The 16357-nt window shown below is 33.8% G+C and overlaps 1 protein-coding gene across 9 annotated transcripts in view; it reads left to right on the plus strand.

Annotated features, from left to right (window-relative positions):
• The window catches only part of MCTP1 (multiple C2 and transmembrane domain containing 1), a 519900-nt gene that overhangs the window by 293113 nt on the left and 210430 nt on the right, over positions 1 to 16357 (plus strand). For 7 of the 9 annotated variants that reach the window (XR_004381302.1, XM_032846299.1, XM_032846346.1 and 4 more), the window contains exons 6-7: positions 5744 to 5782; positions 14389 to 14448. The exons of 1 other annotated variant lie outside the window; for it this stretch is intronic. Coding sequence is in view for 7 of the 8 variants with exons in the window: in XM_032846299.1 (XP_032702190.1) it covers positions 5744 to 5782; positions 14389 to 14448 (99 nt within the window). In the remaining variant the exon portion in view is untranslated. The remainder of the gene's footprint in view (positions 1 to 5743; positions 5783 to 14388; positions 14449 to 16357) is intronic. One more of the 9 variants, XM_032846324.1, reaches the window with a different exon arrangement.

Here is a 16357-nt window from a genome sequence, read left to right on the forward strand (position 1 = left end):
TCCCTGTCCCTTGTCCTACCTGACATACCGCACCTCACCTCCATCCTTTATCTTATCACTTCTGGTAAAAATTAATAAATATATATATACATATATACATATGTGTAATATATACACACACATATAAATACATATAATTATATATATGTAAAATATTGCTTTTGATTACCTTTCTTTGAGGACTGCTTTCAAAGATAGTCCAGCTTTCTGTACCAGTGGTTGTTCAATGAGTTGCAGATGAATGTCTATGAGGATTTGAAGGGACACTTTAAAGATCCAGGGAAAGGTATTTTAAGGTTTTTTTTCTTCTTCTCAATATTCAAGTTCCTGAGATTGTCGCAAACAATATTAAGTACTTACTTAATTTCCTTTTGAGTTCTTAAAATTAGTACATTAATGATCTTCTGCTTAAAATCGAATATGAAGATATTTGATGATGACAACGCATTAGAAGCATATCACTGTATCTCCTCCATTTTGTACCATGTCTAGTATTAGCTCCATATGTTTCCCTGGAATATATTTGAAGCTTTTTCGTTAAAAACAATCAGGGATCCAATGGATCTTTAAATTAAATTTTTATATGTCTGAAATATAAAACATATTTCTGTCTTGAAAATGGTATACCGAATTTTCACAAATTATCCAGGGAACAAATCTTGTTTAGAAAAATTCAAATGCAGCAGGCCAGAAATCAGTTACTAAAGTCTTCACAATTCCATTTAATATTAACATGATATATAGGAAAGGAATAGAGGATGATTTTTGCATTGATCCTCACACACCAAAATTATGAGTTCTACTCTCTGGTTATTAGAACAGAAATAATCTATGTTAAACTTTTGGGATTTAAGACTTAAGCCCAAGAACCACATGTTTATGCTTGTGCCTGTATTTACAAAGCTTTGCTAAATATTTTATATGTGTTAAAATAGAGAATGGAAGGCGTGACTTTCAAGAGCTAGTGACAAAGTCTATCAAATAGGCAATAGAATATTAATGTTAAAAAAATGCTATCGAAAGTAGGAATAAAATGGAAATACAGAGTACTTAGCATCACAAAGTGCTAAAGTTTCTAAATCAGTTATCTTGTGGGTTGTGTTTGTTGTTTTGGTTTTTTTTATGCACTCTTAATACTGACAATACATGCCATGAATAATGCAGTTGGAATGATTTCTCCTTGTGTTGATTGCCAGTTCTGGAAATCAGTAAAACTGAAGAAGGAGTTGAAAATCCCAGCAGCCTCCTGAATCTACAAAAGCCTCTAAAACATGCAATGTCTAATTATAGCAATTTAAGGAGTATAGTATGAGTAATAGCAATAGTATTTCAAAATTGCTTATACTAAAGTCTTCTCCATTGAGCTCATCATTGAGTCTTAAAAAAAAAAAATCTCAGATGTGAACGGATATATAGAGATACATATTTTCTTAAGTTTCCAGCATTGTGTGTATGAGAAACCACAGTCTTCATGGGGGGCAGGGGCATGCTGATGAGTTGCATGACACAGCTGTCATTTCTGTTTTGAATGCATGTCTTGTTTTTGAACCTACAAAAGTGTGTCGTGCATCCATGTGTGTCCTGTATATGGTATTTTGGTCTGATAGTGTGTTTGAGTTCTTTCTGGCTCTTTTTCTAGCAGAGTTCAATCCACAGCTTTCTTCATTGGAGAATTTGTGAAATAAAAGTGAGTTAATTTGTGTTGCACACTTTCTTAGATAACCTAGACCTACAAATTGCTTGGCTAAAGCTAAAAAAAAATAGAGGATTGTAAGAAACATATGAATTGACCCCATTTGGCCTTTAGCAAATTAAAAAAATACTTTTTTCATGTTGGTTTATTTTGCAAGTTTTTCTGAATTATTTCATAGCTAACTTTTTTTAAAATCCACTTATAAAAATTTAATGTTTTATAATATGTCTATACAATAATATCTAGCTATTATCTGATTATTGTATCTTTAGTAGCCATGTAATTGCCTAAAAACTACTACAATAAAAAATAAAGCTAAAAAATGGATTGAGAATGTGGAACCTCATGAAAACATAATCAGCTCTACAGCTCTATCACAGGCCATATTTTTATACTACTTATTTCTTTCACTGGTTTCAAAAAAAGTTGAGCTACTAATGAAGTTTGATTATCCTGTAATAATATTAGATAATGGTGCTTTCAAAAACAAATTCATATGTTTCTCAGCTGAAATTAAGATCGTAGAGCAAAAAGTAAATCTTATTTTTCTATAATTTGCTTTATCTCCTATCTTTAACATTCCCCAAACAATCTTTCTTCTCTAATATCTCACAGATAGCAAAGGTATTAGTAGTAATACTGTGTTTGTTAAATTTGCCTTTTTTAAAACTCTTCTACTGTTTCCAGTTTTATTGAATCTTTCTTAACCCAACCATCTAAAAAGAAAAAGAAACTTGGGAAGGGGATACTTAAACCCAATACTTAGCTAGTTGGCTTTGCTCAAGAAGCAGAAACCTTGTTATAAAATCTAGGGACCACTTTCTTTCACCATACACTAAAATAAACTCAAAATGGATTTAAGACCTGACTGTGAGACCCAAAACTATAAAAATCCTTGAAGAGAACACAGGCAGTAATGTCCCTGACATCAGCCGTGGGAACATTTTTCTAGATATGTACACGAGAAACAACATGTGTTGATGAGAATGTGGAGAAGAAGGAACCCTCTTGCCCTGTTGGTGGGAATGCAAACTGCTGCAGACATTATGGAAAACCATATGGAAGTTTCTCAAAAAGTTAAAAATAGAACTACCCTATCATCCGGTAATTGCACTACTGGATATTTACCCCCAAAATACAAAAACACTCATTCAAAAGGATACATGCACCCCTTGTCTATAGCAGCATTATTTACAATAGTATAACTATGGAAGCAGTCTGAATGTCTATCAATTGATAAATGAATAAAGGTGATGTGGTATATATATACATAGTGGAATATTATTCAGTCATATAAAGGAATGAAATCTTGCCATTTGCAACAACACATTTAAAGCTAGAGAGTACAAATGTTAAACAAAAGTAAGTCAGTCAAGAGAGAAACAAATAACATATAACCTCACTTCTATGTGGAATTTCAGAAACAACACAAATGGGCAAAGAAAAAAAGAGAGAGAGAGAGACAAACCGAGAAACAGACTCTTAACTATAGAGAACAAACTTAATGGTTACCAGGGGGGGGCTGGGTGGGGGAGTTAGGTGAAATAGGAATAGGGATTAAAGAATACACTTGTCATGATGAAAAAAATAAATAAAATAATAATTTTAAAAATCTAGGGACACTTAGAGAGTCAGTGGATCTAATAATAGATTTCTAGAAACCAAATCAGGAAAATAATGGATTTATGCCCATAACTGCCAGATCTTTCACACTTATGCTCTGGGAAATCATTGATTTTTTTTTTTGTTTGTTTATGTCAGTGTCTCAACTCTGAAAAATGATACCATGCAGCCCATTTGTAAAGCCAGTTTTGAGAGACGGGAAAAAATACCAACCCTATAGTTAGATTTATGTCTTGAAGGTTTATTGCATGCAGTGGCTCTAAGTCAGGGAATGTGGTTTTGAGCAGCAGTGGTGAATGTGTGTCATTCTGAGTAGTGTTGCCCTGAGATTCAACTCGTCCTCATGTTCTTATCCCCTTCTTCATAGTATAGCATTTCTTACAGAATGGAATTTTAGGAGATTCTTAGGAAGCAGAAGGTGATGATAAATAGCCAAGAGCTAAGAGATTTGACTTTCTGACTTAATTGTTCTCACTTGATTTGACTCAAAACATTGCCTCTAGGAAGTACCATTCTTTGTTCATTGAAACTCTGCTTTCTGAGAAAGTTGAGCATTTATTATCTTACATCTGCTGGTGGAGTTTCTATGAATATGGCATACCATGGAAGTATTTGGTTTCCACTTGCCTTTCAGTGATCAGGGAGAAGGTGGTAATGTTGGTGTTGATGCTGAGAACAATAACTCGCTTAAGATCAACAACGAACATTGATTACATGACCACTACATAGCACTCTCCACAACCCAATGGTGTTTGTTTTTTTTTTAACCAAGTCACTGGTGGTTTTTTTTTTTTTTTAAGATTTTATTTATTTATTTGACAGACAAAGATGACAAGTAGGCAGAGAGGCAGGCAGAGAGAGAGGAGGAAGCAGACTCCCCACCGAGCAGAGAGCCCGATGCAGGGCTCGATCCCAGGACTCTGGGACCATGACCTGAGCCGAAGGCAGAAGCTTTAACCCACTGAGCCACCCAGGCGCCCCTGTTTTTTTTTTTTTTTAATTAACATATAATGTACTATTTGTCCCAGGGTTACAGGTCTGTGAATCATCAGGATTACACCCCAATGGTGGGTTTTGTTGCTTCAAAATAAATTGCACATTAGTGCTTAGGAAACATATAAAATGTTTCTATAAATAGTATTTGATAACAATGCTTTACTGTTTCCTGGCTCCATTCCAAAAAAAAAAAAAAATATATATATATATATATAAACTTTAAGATATATATATATGTATATATATATCAGGAATTATGGCAACCTTAGGAAAACTATCACTCTCCCATATTTTGGTCAATGTTTAACACAGAGGATATACAGGAAAAATACAACTTATAAAACCACTATCTACAAAGAAGAGGAATGAATCCCATATCTTTGACAATTTTATGATTTTTCTCATTTCTTTGGTTCCATTGTCTTGGTTTAGGCCAAAAGTTGTCTTCTATTGACTTAATTTTATATTAAAATCTTTTCTTTGTTGTATTTTTGTAATTTATGAGTAGTTTCTGAAATGGACCTGCCTCATAGTGAATTCTGCTTAAGGAGGTATGGTTCTTATAAGCACCAGTATGCTTCCTTGATGTACAAATATGACAAGCATTTCTATGAGCCATATTCTTTGCTCCAAACTCCCTATTCTCCACTTCATCGGCCTTAAAGATAAGAGAGGGTAAAGAGGTTAATCAGGAAGTTAATACCGCAGCATTCACGGAGAAAAATTTAAAACTGAAGAGTGAATAAAAGATCTTTGGATTTTTACGACTTACTTTATGCAAGAGACCACTGATCTTGGGCACTCATTAAAGATTTCCATTAGCCTTAAATTAAACTTATAGCCATAATTACTTCTTACTATGAAACACACAGAAAAAACTGATTTAAAGGACATGTTATGGCTGAACATTTAGCAAGAAGATCGACTAATGCAATGGTTTTCACAACTGAAAGCATTTGTAGACCCCAATATAGTTAAAGATTAACTGGAAGCAGAGCTAATGCTAGGATGCCACCAAAGCAACAGACTCTTAAACATATTTGAAGAGAAAAGTTACCTGGTAAAGTCATTGTACACTGTCAGCCTCCACCACCAAAGGGAACAATTGCCAATCATGAGACTCAATAAGGTTGTTTTTTTTTTTTCCCAACCAATAATTAAGATATCTCAAAATTTCCATTCTATTTAAAAATACTGTCTCATTTCTCTCTACAAAAGAATAAAGCAAGTGAACTCTCACCAGAAAGACTGCTTGAATGTTAAAGGTGCTTCTTCTAGCTGTGTGTGTGTGTCTGTGATAAACAAGTTTTGTCTTGTATACTCGTTGCTGGAAACTGCTGTTTAAATGTTAAGCTTCCTCTAGAAAACCACTGGCTGCCCTATTCTGTACTTGAGTGATAAGATAATGAAAATGCTTTATTTCGTTTACAGACAATGCTAATGAGGAAGAGCTGGAAAAGATCAAGTAAGGTAATGGCTTAGCATGTGATCTTTCAGCTTTTCTTGTTGAGAAGAACTATCAGCTGCATTTCCAAATCTGTCTCACACCTCTTCAAACCGTACTACAGGATTTCATCACTCTTGTTATTTTTTTTTCTCATAAACTTCAAGTAAATCATGTGATGCTTCTTAAGTAACTAGAAATCACACTGATCAACTCACTCATATCCACATCATCCTCTTGCTAATGCCTGGTCCCTTCTCAGCATCATTCTCAGCATCTGGTTTCTGTTGTGTGTGCCACAGGGTCTAGAAAATGCCTTTGCTCCAGATCAGGAGTTAAATGGTTGGATTAGGGTAGAGGCCACTCCAGAAAGAAGGAAGATTCATGTAACTCTCTGTCGTTGTTCACTGAGAATGGAGTCTGAGGTTTTCTAAACTCAAAATCCCTCCAGTGCTACGTCTTTGGAGTCTATACTGAGAAGAGCTTTCCATCATGGCCACTTCAAGAAATAAATGGCTCTTGGGAGTGAGAGGAGTTTGTGGTTCCTGTAACTTTCAAAGACCTGGCTCTTCTTATAACTTGTAAAATACATAAGATATAAACTAAGCATCTCATTTGTTCAGTGGCCGTACCACTCTTGGACATAAATAAAAACCAAGATGAAACTGACTTTTATATGCAAAGTCCTTGAAATAAAGGGATTTTATTTGCAAAGATCTGTTTTGTTCAAATTTCTATTTATAAGGTCACTATTCATTTTTAATAGTGGGTAATTTTTTTAGACCCTGGAACATGATGATCTTTTTTTTTTCCCATTCTGATTGAATCATGCTATTACTTAAATTTTTCTTTAATTTTGTCATTTTTAATAACTGTGAATTTAGAAAATACATCAAAATGTTTTTATATTTATGATAATTCTGAATTTTCTCTAATAAGTATTTCTTACTGTACAGTTTCCTCTTAATTCTTATAGTATTAATGACTGAAAGATAACTTGGCTCACAAAAAGGTCAGGGCCATGTTAAAAATCACCTTTACATTTTAATAAAGTGAAAAGCATCTATTAAAGAAAATTACTGAGTATTTCTGACTTAGTATTCACTGTGTTTTTTATTGACCAAAATAAAGTTTCAAAGAGTCTTAAAAAAGAAGTTTGCACTGTTCATGTTTGTATTACATGTTTTTCTTTGTAATTTACTTCAAAGTTAGTATTATCTGAAAAATATGAATTTTTTAAAAGTCATGTAATTTTACTTTCCTCATTCTGTGTCTATATTATGACAAATGTGCGTAAAAATGATGTAATACCTTAATATATATCAATATTTCTCTTCCAGATATAGTTAAGACATAATACTAGAGCAGGATGTTATATAGTATTTAGTATTAATTAGTAAGAATGGTCCATTTTATTGTAGTATAAAAGAAGGAACAAATGTAAAGATTCTTCTTTAAAGACTTTAGTTCATATTTAAATTTAATTTTAAACATTAAATAAACATAAATCCACATCTTTTCCTTTGCTCAACAAAAAAATAAAATGAATAATAAATATCTGTTCAACACTATTTTTACATCTAAAGTTCTTGAAGTTTTAATTTACTATTAGTAATCTATTTGTACATTTAGACTGGTACATTTTTCTGGCTCACCGTTGAAGATATAGAATTCCCTGTGTCTAGCTCTGCACTTGTTGGGGTCCTTGGCAGATTATTTTTAGTTCATATGGTAATATGTCTTTTGGGTTTTTAGCCTAAGGGAGTTTCAGTTGTATAAATTTAATAGGGATATTGAATGCTGAGTAAAGGAAAATCTGTTCACTCATTTGGTTTTTTTCTATGAGAACGTACTGAACACCTGGTAATTCATTCAAATCATCACTGTCCCCTAAAACATTTGCTGTGTTCATTCATATTAGTATGATAAGAACAAAGTGTCAAAATCAAAATCTGGGGAAAGTTTATAACTTCAATGACCACATCGTCCGCCATCCTTCACACACACCCTGAAACTGCTTCCCTAGTTCCATCCTCCAAGGATTAAAGGAGGAAGGATGATGTTCAAGCAAATTGTGCTTCTGGAGAAACTCAGGGATGAGTAACCATACTCTGTAGCATTATGAACTACTAAGTTACTATTATGTATCCCTTTTCTAATTATTTCAACCTTCCCCTTAAATGTCCTTGTGTCTACATCTTTTTCTTCTATTTTTGGAAAAAAGATATGGTTTATTTGTATTACCTTTAAATATAGGTATTTTATATTTGATACAACTGTCCTCAAATCCAAAGGTGAATTTTTCATATAAACAGGTCATTTTCATCTTTGGAACCTTGATTTATGAGAATGAGGTCTCCTGCTTTTCTATAGCAGGGCTTTGATATGAAGCCTGTCTGCGAGTACCATGGTGATTATAAAGCCTGAGAATTATGAACTTTCTGGCCAAGACTTAAACAAAGTCAGTTAACATTGCTAGATATTCTCTCTAGGAATGAGTTTTCTTTTGTTTTCAGAAGTGACATAACCAAAGACAGGGAAAACTAAGTTGGCATAGTTATTTTTTAAATATGCACATCTCCCCCATATACAAATGAATCAGCTCATGGGGTTTCCCATTACTTAAATATCTGTTCATTTTCATCATCTTGCTGATGGTCAATTTCCATGGAAATTATATTATTGGTGGCACTCTTACAATGCAGGATTGTATATACTATTGAAAACAAGAGCTGAATAGCCATCTTGAGGGCAGGGAATTATAACTGCTGTTCAAGACTGGCTTACATATTATTTGGCATAATTATGTTACCATCCAAAGACAAGTAGGAAAAGAAATACACCTGTGTTTACCTCTGAGAAGCAAGACTAAATATTAAGATTAAATATTTGCTATATTTGAATGGTATGTTAACCAGTAAATAATTATGAATTCCATCATATCTCCTCTTCTGGGGACGATAACATCCTTTAAAATTCTCCTTCTGGTTTTCCACAAACTTACTTTCCATGCTACACATCTGTAATCCTGCCTCACACTCAGCTGTTAAAGAAAAACGTTATTTTAAGAAGAAAGGGATCAATGTCTCCCTAAACTTGGGCAACTGAATAATTATCCTGGTCAAAGAGTTATACTTACATGACAAAATGCATTTTGGCAGAGAAATGGTAATGCTTTGAATTATTGCAATATTTTATTCTTTAGAAGAGGCTTATCATTGATAATTTATTCTAAGATTAAATTATTCAACAAGAAAGTTTCATGAGCTCAGAAGAGAAGAAGTATATGTGTTTTATGAATAAATTTTGTGGAGTCAAACAAAAAATAGAAAATAATAATGAAAAAATTGCCTCTATAAGACAGACAATAAGCAGAAATGATTTTATACTACATTGTGTGTGTGTGTGTGTGTTTTAATGGAGAAGAATTGGTTTATCGATGAGTGTGATAATAAACTTATGCGCTTTCAATAAATCACTTTAATTACATGAGACATAGCCATTGTGATAATACAAAGATATACACACCGCAATTCATATTCTCAACAATAACAGTTTAGAAATGTTTTAAGAAGAGTTCATTCTTTGAATAATGTAATATGGACTATGTGATCATGTCTCATTAGCATATCTTCTGTTACTTGATGGCTTATTTTTTTAGTAATATATCTTTTTTATAAAGATTTTATTATAATCATTTAGCATAATTTTAATGAACTATAAAACACTTTATTCACTGGTGAATGAAGCAATTTTTAATAAGACTTTTGGCAAGGATATTGTTAATTTAAACTAGAGAACACTTTCAACTCTAAGTCTGCAGGGCGTAGTTAAAGCTGACACCTTGGATGACACATTAAAAATGCATCAGTGAAAACCTCTAAGTGCTTTAATTTAAGAAACGCCAGAGAAACAGATTAACGCATTTTTAAGTATCTCACACAGTCAGTCTGACATAGTGGGGAAAAAAAAAGTCATCATTTAATAATTATCAGGTTCTTTCTCCAAAGGCCTCGTATCCTGATAATAAATAGATGATTTTTTAAAACTTGCAAAACATGCAAACTTTCTTGGTCATTGGCTCTCTCAACTGTGAGTCACCCAAAGGGCTTTTCTTTGGGGTCTCGTTTCAAATTATTATGCATATGCCTCGGGAAAAAATAGATGGTTTATAGATTTTCAAAGGAAATATGTAATTCCTTTAGAAATCCCTACCACTGCTTATACTCCCAAATCTGTATTATTTGGGAATGCTATCAAGACAACCTCATAATTAAGGCTTTTGAGATTCCAAAGGGCAAATAGCATGAGCATTTCTACTATAAAAGACTATTTTTACCTCAATCACTAAACTCCTAAAATTTGTAAGTTTTGTAAGTTTATTTAACATCGAGATAGCATCATGCCAGTAAAATATCTGATTATCCCACAAAATACACAGAGCCACAGTTAAGTTTTATGTGGAGATGACATTTTTCCTTGCTGTTTTTGACAATATTTTCCCATAGGTATAAAATATCATACATTTTTACATATTAAAATTCATAACTCCAGGGATTTGCTGTAACAGTGGCTTTACATGTATGTGACCACTCTTGTTGAATTTTTAAAATGTTGTGGGTCTTTGAGGGAGCAAATCTGAGTGAGTTGGCATAAGCAAAAGGACAACACGTAATCTCGGGCAGGGCATGGATGCCGTGACACCTGCGTGCTAGCTCTAAGATGGTTAATTGTGGGTCATTGGTTGGTCGCCACATTGCTAACATGTGTTACCCAGCAAGCTGATAATTTCCCAAGATGCTTTCTGGACTAATCAAAGGGCGGGAACCAATACAACTTGGCTCCAGCATAATGGAGCTAAGGGTTGGTTTGCAAGATTACACCACCTCCTAATTCAAAGAAATACATTTCTATATATAATATATATCAGATATCTCTAACTTATATATGTATATATGTGGTATATGTATATATATATGTTCAATTGAATGCGACTGGGAGGAGATTTATTGGTTTTAAAGTGCCCGAAATATCCACAACGAAAATAAATCATTTTGTGAAGATTCCGCTTTCGAAGCCCTGGTTGACAGCAGTATACATGCGTGTATGTATGTGTTTATACACACACTCACACACACATAGCAGATTTAAGTTAAAATTTCTAGGAAAATGAAAGACAAAGCAAAGCCAGTTTTCAGTTATAGGACGTGTCCTCTGGGGAGCTGAGATTGTCTCTCTTGTCAGAAATATTTAGATGGACAGTTGGAGTTACAGAGTGACTCATGTTTGTGTTTAATTAGTATAACTGATATGAACCCCAATTTGAGTAACCAAGAAAACAGGAAAACAGCATTTCAGCACGATTTCTATTTACTTCATGCCCCTGTTTTCAGTTACATGACAACCAATGGGCATATTCAACTTGATGGGAGAGCATCTAAAAGCCGTAGCTTTGATAAACAGTGATTGCAGTCAGACCAGGGAAGCCTACAAAAATTATTTACTTATGGATTTACTTATTTTTAACCTTGTAAATGCCCAGAGAGTTATTGATAAAAGGAAATTGCGTTCCTATTAAAATATGTTGTGGAATGTGAGTGCAACCTGGCTTGACTCCCACCCTTGAATCTCGGGCTTCAAATCTGTAGTGAGTGTTCGAGTATGAAAGAATTGCTGAATTATAATAAGCAAGCAAAATGTTTAAAGGCCTGTACACATTAAGGCTGATTAAAAAAAAACACTATTAATTGAAATTTAGTGGCTAATCTTTGTTCATCTGATGACAAAGTCCTTAAAGGTTTTTATGATTTATTTAAATACAAGGCTGAAAACAGCATCATATTCATTTTGTTAGGAAAGAAGTTAACTGTTCTTTTGTTTTATTTCTCTAGGGAAAAAGTGTATCTTTTAGATTTTTAAATTTAAAATCTTGTTATTTTTTAGATTCATAGTGGGATTTTTGATCTTTGAGGATAAATGTTCTTAGTGTTTTAGAGGCAAAAAATGGATTTAAATAAGGTATTACCGTTGGATCTTGTTCCTTTCATAAATTCAAAGCCTCGGCGGAAATAGACAGCAATTCATTATTCAGGATAACATTAGTAATTTTCCTTTATTAACTTGATGCCTCTGGTTTTTTTGTGTTTGGCTTCCTTTTGCTCTTACTTTATAATTTTAGCACTTTTAAAATGGTACTTTCCCTCACTTATCAACTTCTTGTCTCAGTGGAGACTGAAGCATAACTAAATTTCTCCAATCATGATGAAAGACCGGTCTTCTCTGAAATTCACATTTGGTTTTTCTTGCCCTCATAATAAAATCACTTTTTTTTTTTTTTAGAACTCTTTATCATAATGCCAGGTGTCTTATTGTTGTTGTTGTTCTTATTAGAAACTCTCATGAAAGGAAAGCCTTGCCTCGTCTGCTGTGGAGTTCATATTCATCAGGGCAATGGATGGCATAAGGGTCCAGAGGAAGATTAAGTTGTTCCATTTGAAATAAAGGCCTAAATTTACATGAGAATGCAGGTTGTAAAATGAAATATAAATTTTAGTTGATGAATAATGGCAGAAGTAATTAAACATGGCATGAAAAGCACAGCCTAGAGACTTCAGTGGATCCAAATGTGGCTAATATTTTTGTTTCTCAAATTTTAACAGAGAAACCTAAGTTCTAAATCTTGATCATTAAACCCCCAACCAACACACACACAGACAAAATTCATCAATCTCCTCTTGCTCTTTCATACTACTCACAGAATTAGGTCATTAACTTCTGTATTCACCTGAGGAAGAATGGGGAGTACGGAATCGGTACAGTTTCAACATTAGTCACTTTAGACCACCTAACCTTTAAATGAATTAACAAGACTTTTAAATGTTTGGTGGTCATATTGTTTGTTATAACTGTCTTGAGTCTAAAGCCAATACTTTCACACCCATTTAAGTTGCCTTAGTATTGCCTTAACACATTTTACATTGAGATAAAACTCACTGTTAGTTACATAACTTGTGTTATTGGCTCTGGGGAAATTACTTGTGTAAGGAGACTCCAAGATTTCAGTGTCTTTAATATGATACTTTTAAATTAAATTTCCCACATGTTGCTAAACATGCTGCTTAATTACAAAAGAGTTGGAAATCAAAGGAAGGAGAGAATGGGCAATGCAAAAGGAAAAGCACACATCTTTTGTAAAAGCTAGAATGAGATTTTTTTTAGTTAAACCATGTTCAGCATTGAAAAAGCCTGCAATCATTCCATCTAAGTTTCATGCCCCAATGTCCAAATGTAAATGTGTTTTTTAAGAGATTTGGTTTTTTTGTTTGTTTTGTTTTATTTTTTTAGATACTGATATGACAGTGTGCTAAGTGTGACAGATGAGAACCAAAGCTGTAAAAATGAATTATATCTTATCAATGACAGTAAAATGATGTCTTAAACTCCAGACTTTTTCCCAGTCACCTCTGATATTGGCCATGCTACCTAACCAAATCCTATGCAGGGACCTTGGACAACTGAAATAATTTTCTTGAGAAATAGGTTTCATATTAAAAAAAAAAAACAGGCAGATTATATAGATGATCTCTGGTGTAACTGTAGTCCTAAATTTTTTCAACTTGCTGCACACCTTAAATATTTAGTTCACTATTATTTTCTGGTATGACTTTTGGTATCATGTCTGGAAGGAATATCTATGCCTAACCAAATGAAACTCCAAGTGACTAAAGTCAACAGATTATTTATTGAGAATCTACTATACAATAGGCATCATGTGGGGTGCTGGACCACTATCTTAGTTGCTAACACAAAATCATGGAGTAATCAAATAAGTTACAAAACCTCATCCTCTTCATCATGGTGTCCACAGTCATCCTGCCCCATCAGTGTCCCCATAATTTTACCATAACTGACATCCAGAGACAGGATGCAAAGCATTCAAGGTAAAGGATGCATGTAAATGCAAATGTTCTCCTTAAAATGAGCAACTATGGTTTTGATTTCCTAAAGTCAACTTGATTTCACTTTATGAAAGTCTGGGGATTAGTAATAAAATATCCAACATGAATCTGTGACTTCGTTCTCAGCCCGGTTGCCACTCTGCTCAGTATTCATTTCTTGCCAAAATTACTTTTACGGAGCTTACGTTAACTTATATTATCTGTATTCTATATTATATCATAAAACTGGGAAGTTTTATAAGGCATTAAACCAAATTTGACTATGTGTGTGTTGTTAAATAAGATTTCTATGCTCATTCTTTAAAAATGCTCTGAAGGTCTATGCTGTTAACTTGTTTTGTTAAAAGGAAGATATCATCTGACTTCCTTCAGAATCTTACAGTGTGTTTGAACAATCCTACTTTCTAAAATAATGTGTTAGAGTCTGAGATGTAATAATAATTTAAGAATAAAGAGGTAAGTAGATTCTTTAAAAATGACAGAAAGAATCCTTTCCAAACTTACTACCATTGATACCAGATAAGAATAAGACCAAAAAAAACAAACAAACAAACAAATAATCTTTAATTTACTCAAGGGAATAACGTTGGGGTTTTGTTCATTTTGTTTTGTTGGGTTTATTAATTCTTCTCAAAAACACTTCAAAATGTAGCTAAATATTTGTTTGTTTTTAGGATCTCTCAGAAAATGAAGTGGTTGGATCTTATTTCTCTGTGAAGTCTTTCTTTTGGAGGGTAATGTCTACACCCTTTATATTAATATTTTTGACTTTGGTTTTGAATAGTAATTTTGAAAGTTAAATATGGAATAGGAAATTCACTTTTTAAAATAAGCTCTCAGAAAAATGTATTCAATTGGCCTTCTTTATTAACTTTTATTCCAAGCCATTAGGGTGACTCTTCTTCATGTGTAAAAACTAAGAACTTCATATACTGAATATATTGCTTTGAAGTCAGTTCCTTGTGGGACAAGTTTATCCCCAAATCTTGCCAACTAGAGGCCCACAGCCCTTCCAGAAAGATGAGGGTGCTGTCTATAGGGTCCATTCAGTTTCTTTTTTTCCCTTCTTGTAAAATCTGCTCCATCTGTTAGAGAGAGATTTACTTCCCTTACAGTGATCTTATACTATATACATACTAGATAATCAGTGTTCTTTCTTTGGAAAAAAAACTTATGAATTAGAAAACAGCAACTCTGCTTTTGATTTAAATACAGAAAAAAAAGTGAAAATTCTACAGAGAATTTGTTTTAAATGCCATTGCAATTTAATGTGATTTACTCTTTCATGACTTACACATAACGAGCTCTGTCATCCTTTTTGCTCTTCTCTAATTCTGCATCATGTGCAGCACAATTTATTACAAATGCTCTTACTAGTTTGCCTAGAGTTTCCTTCTTTCTTTGAAAATTCACACTTGGTACATGATTACCTAGCATTAGATACTGCAGTGAAAATGCTACACTCGTCAGGTCTTGCCATTTTCTTTCCTAGGCTATGAAACTGCTCATGACAGAAAACTACCTTTCCCCTTTAGAACTTTAAGATTTGTTGCAGGGCCTTTTAAGCAGGCTGGCCAGCACTGGATTAAGTCATGCATCGAGCCAGTATAAACCACCTGTTTTCATCCTATGCTCCCTCCACGCACACTTTTTTTTTTTCAGCCTTTTATTGGTGGGAGCTTATTTTAATGATTTATAGCATCTTGGGGCGCCTGGGCGGCTCAGTGGGTTAAAGCCTCTGCCTTCAGCTCAGGTCTTGATCCCAGGATTCTGGGATCGAGCCCCGCATCGGACTCTCTGCTCGGCAGGGAGCCTGCTTCCCCATCTCTCTCTCTGCCTGCCTCTCTGCCTACTTGTGATCTCTCTCTCTGTCAAATAAATAAGTAAAATCTTAAAAAAAAAAAAAAGATTATAACATCTTCATTTCCTTTCAGTCTACTGATGGCTGCCTTCACGATGTCATTCTGTGTCTTTGCTAAAATAATAATAATTTCTTTGATATGTTCATGCATTATCCATGAAAACGCAGAACGACTGCTCTTGAAATGTCACATTACCTTAAATGGAATTTGGCTTTTGGCAAAAATTTAGTCTCTGTTTTCTTGAGCCCCACAAATATGGTGAATTCATACTGTATACTTCTTTGCCAAGAGAACAGAATTTAGGAGTGTTCTGTGTTGAATTTGTTCTGTATGCAGCCAGCTTGCAAACTGATCATATGAACGAAGCCTTACTACCAGGATCAATTGCATGGATAATCATTTTTAAGGGTTTCCCACCCAATGGTTCTTTCAACATCTTTCCACTTTGCAACTTCCAAATTAGTATTCCACGTACCAGTACTTTCCATGTGGTTATGTTCCTCCTTAAATATTCTTTTTTTAATCCTTAAATGCTCCTTACTAACCTTTCTCAATCTCTTGAACTGTCTCATTTTAGAATAAGAAATACACAAATTTAAAATATAACCTTTTTGTATTTTAGGCACAGAGATCTAATGTCTTTTCTTCTGAGCATTTGTTGAGTAACTAACAAAGTGAGTCATGAAGGCAGAACCTTTTAGGGGTCATTTGTTTTATCACTGAGGAGACTAAGGCCCAGAGAAGTGATCCCACTGACCTTATGTACCGGAGAATGGGATGA

Source organism: Lontra canadensis, unplaced genomic scaffold, assembly GCF_010015895.1.
Source record: "Lontra canadensis isolate GAN:19392208 unplaced genomic scaffold, GSC_riverotter_1.0 scaffold4, whole genome shotgun sequence".
Classification (NCBI taxonomy): Eukaryota; Metazoa; Chordata; class Mammalia; order Carnivora; family Mustelidae; genus Lontra; species Lontra canadensis.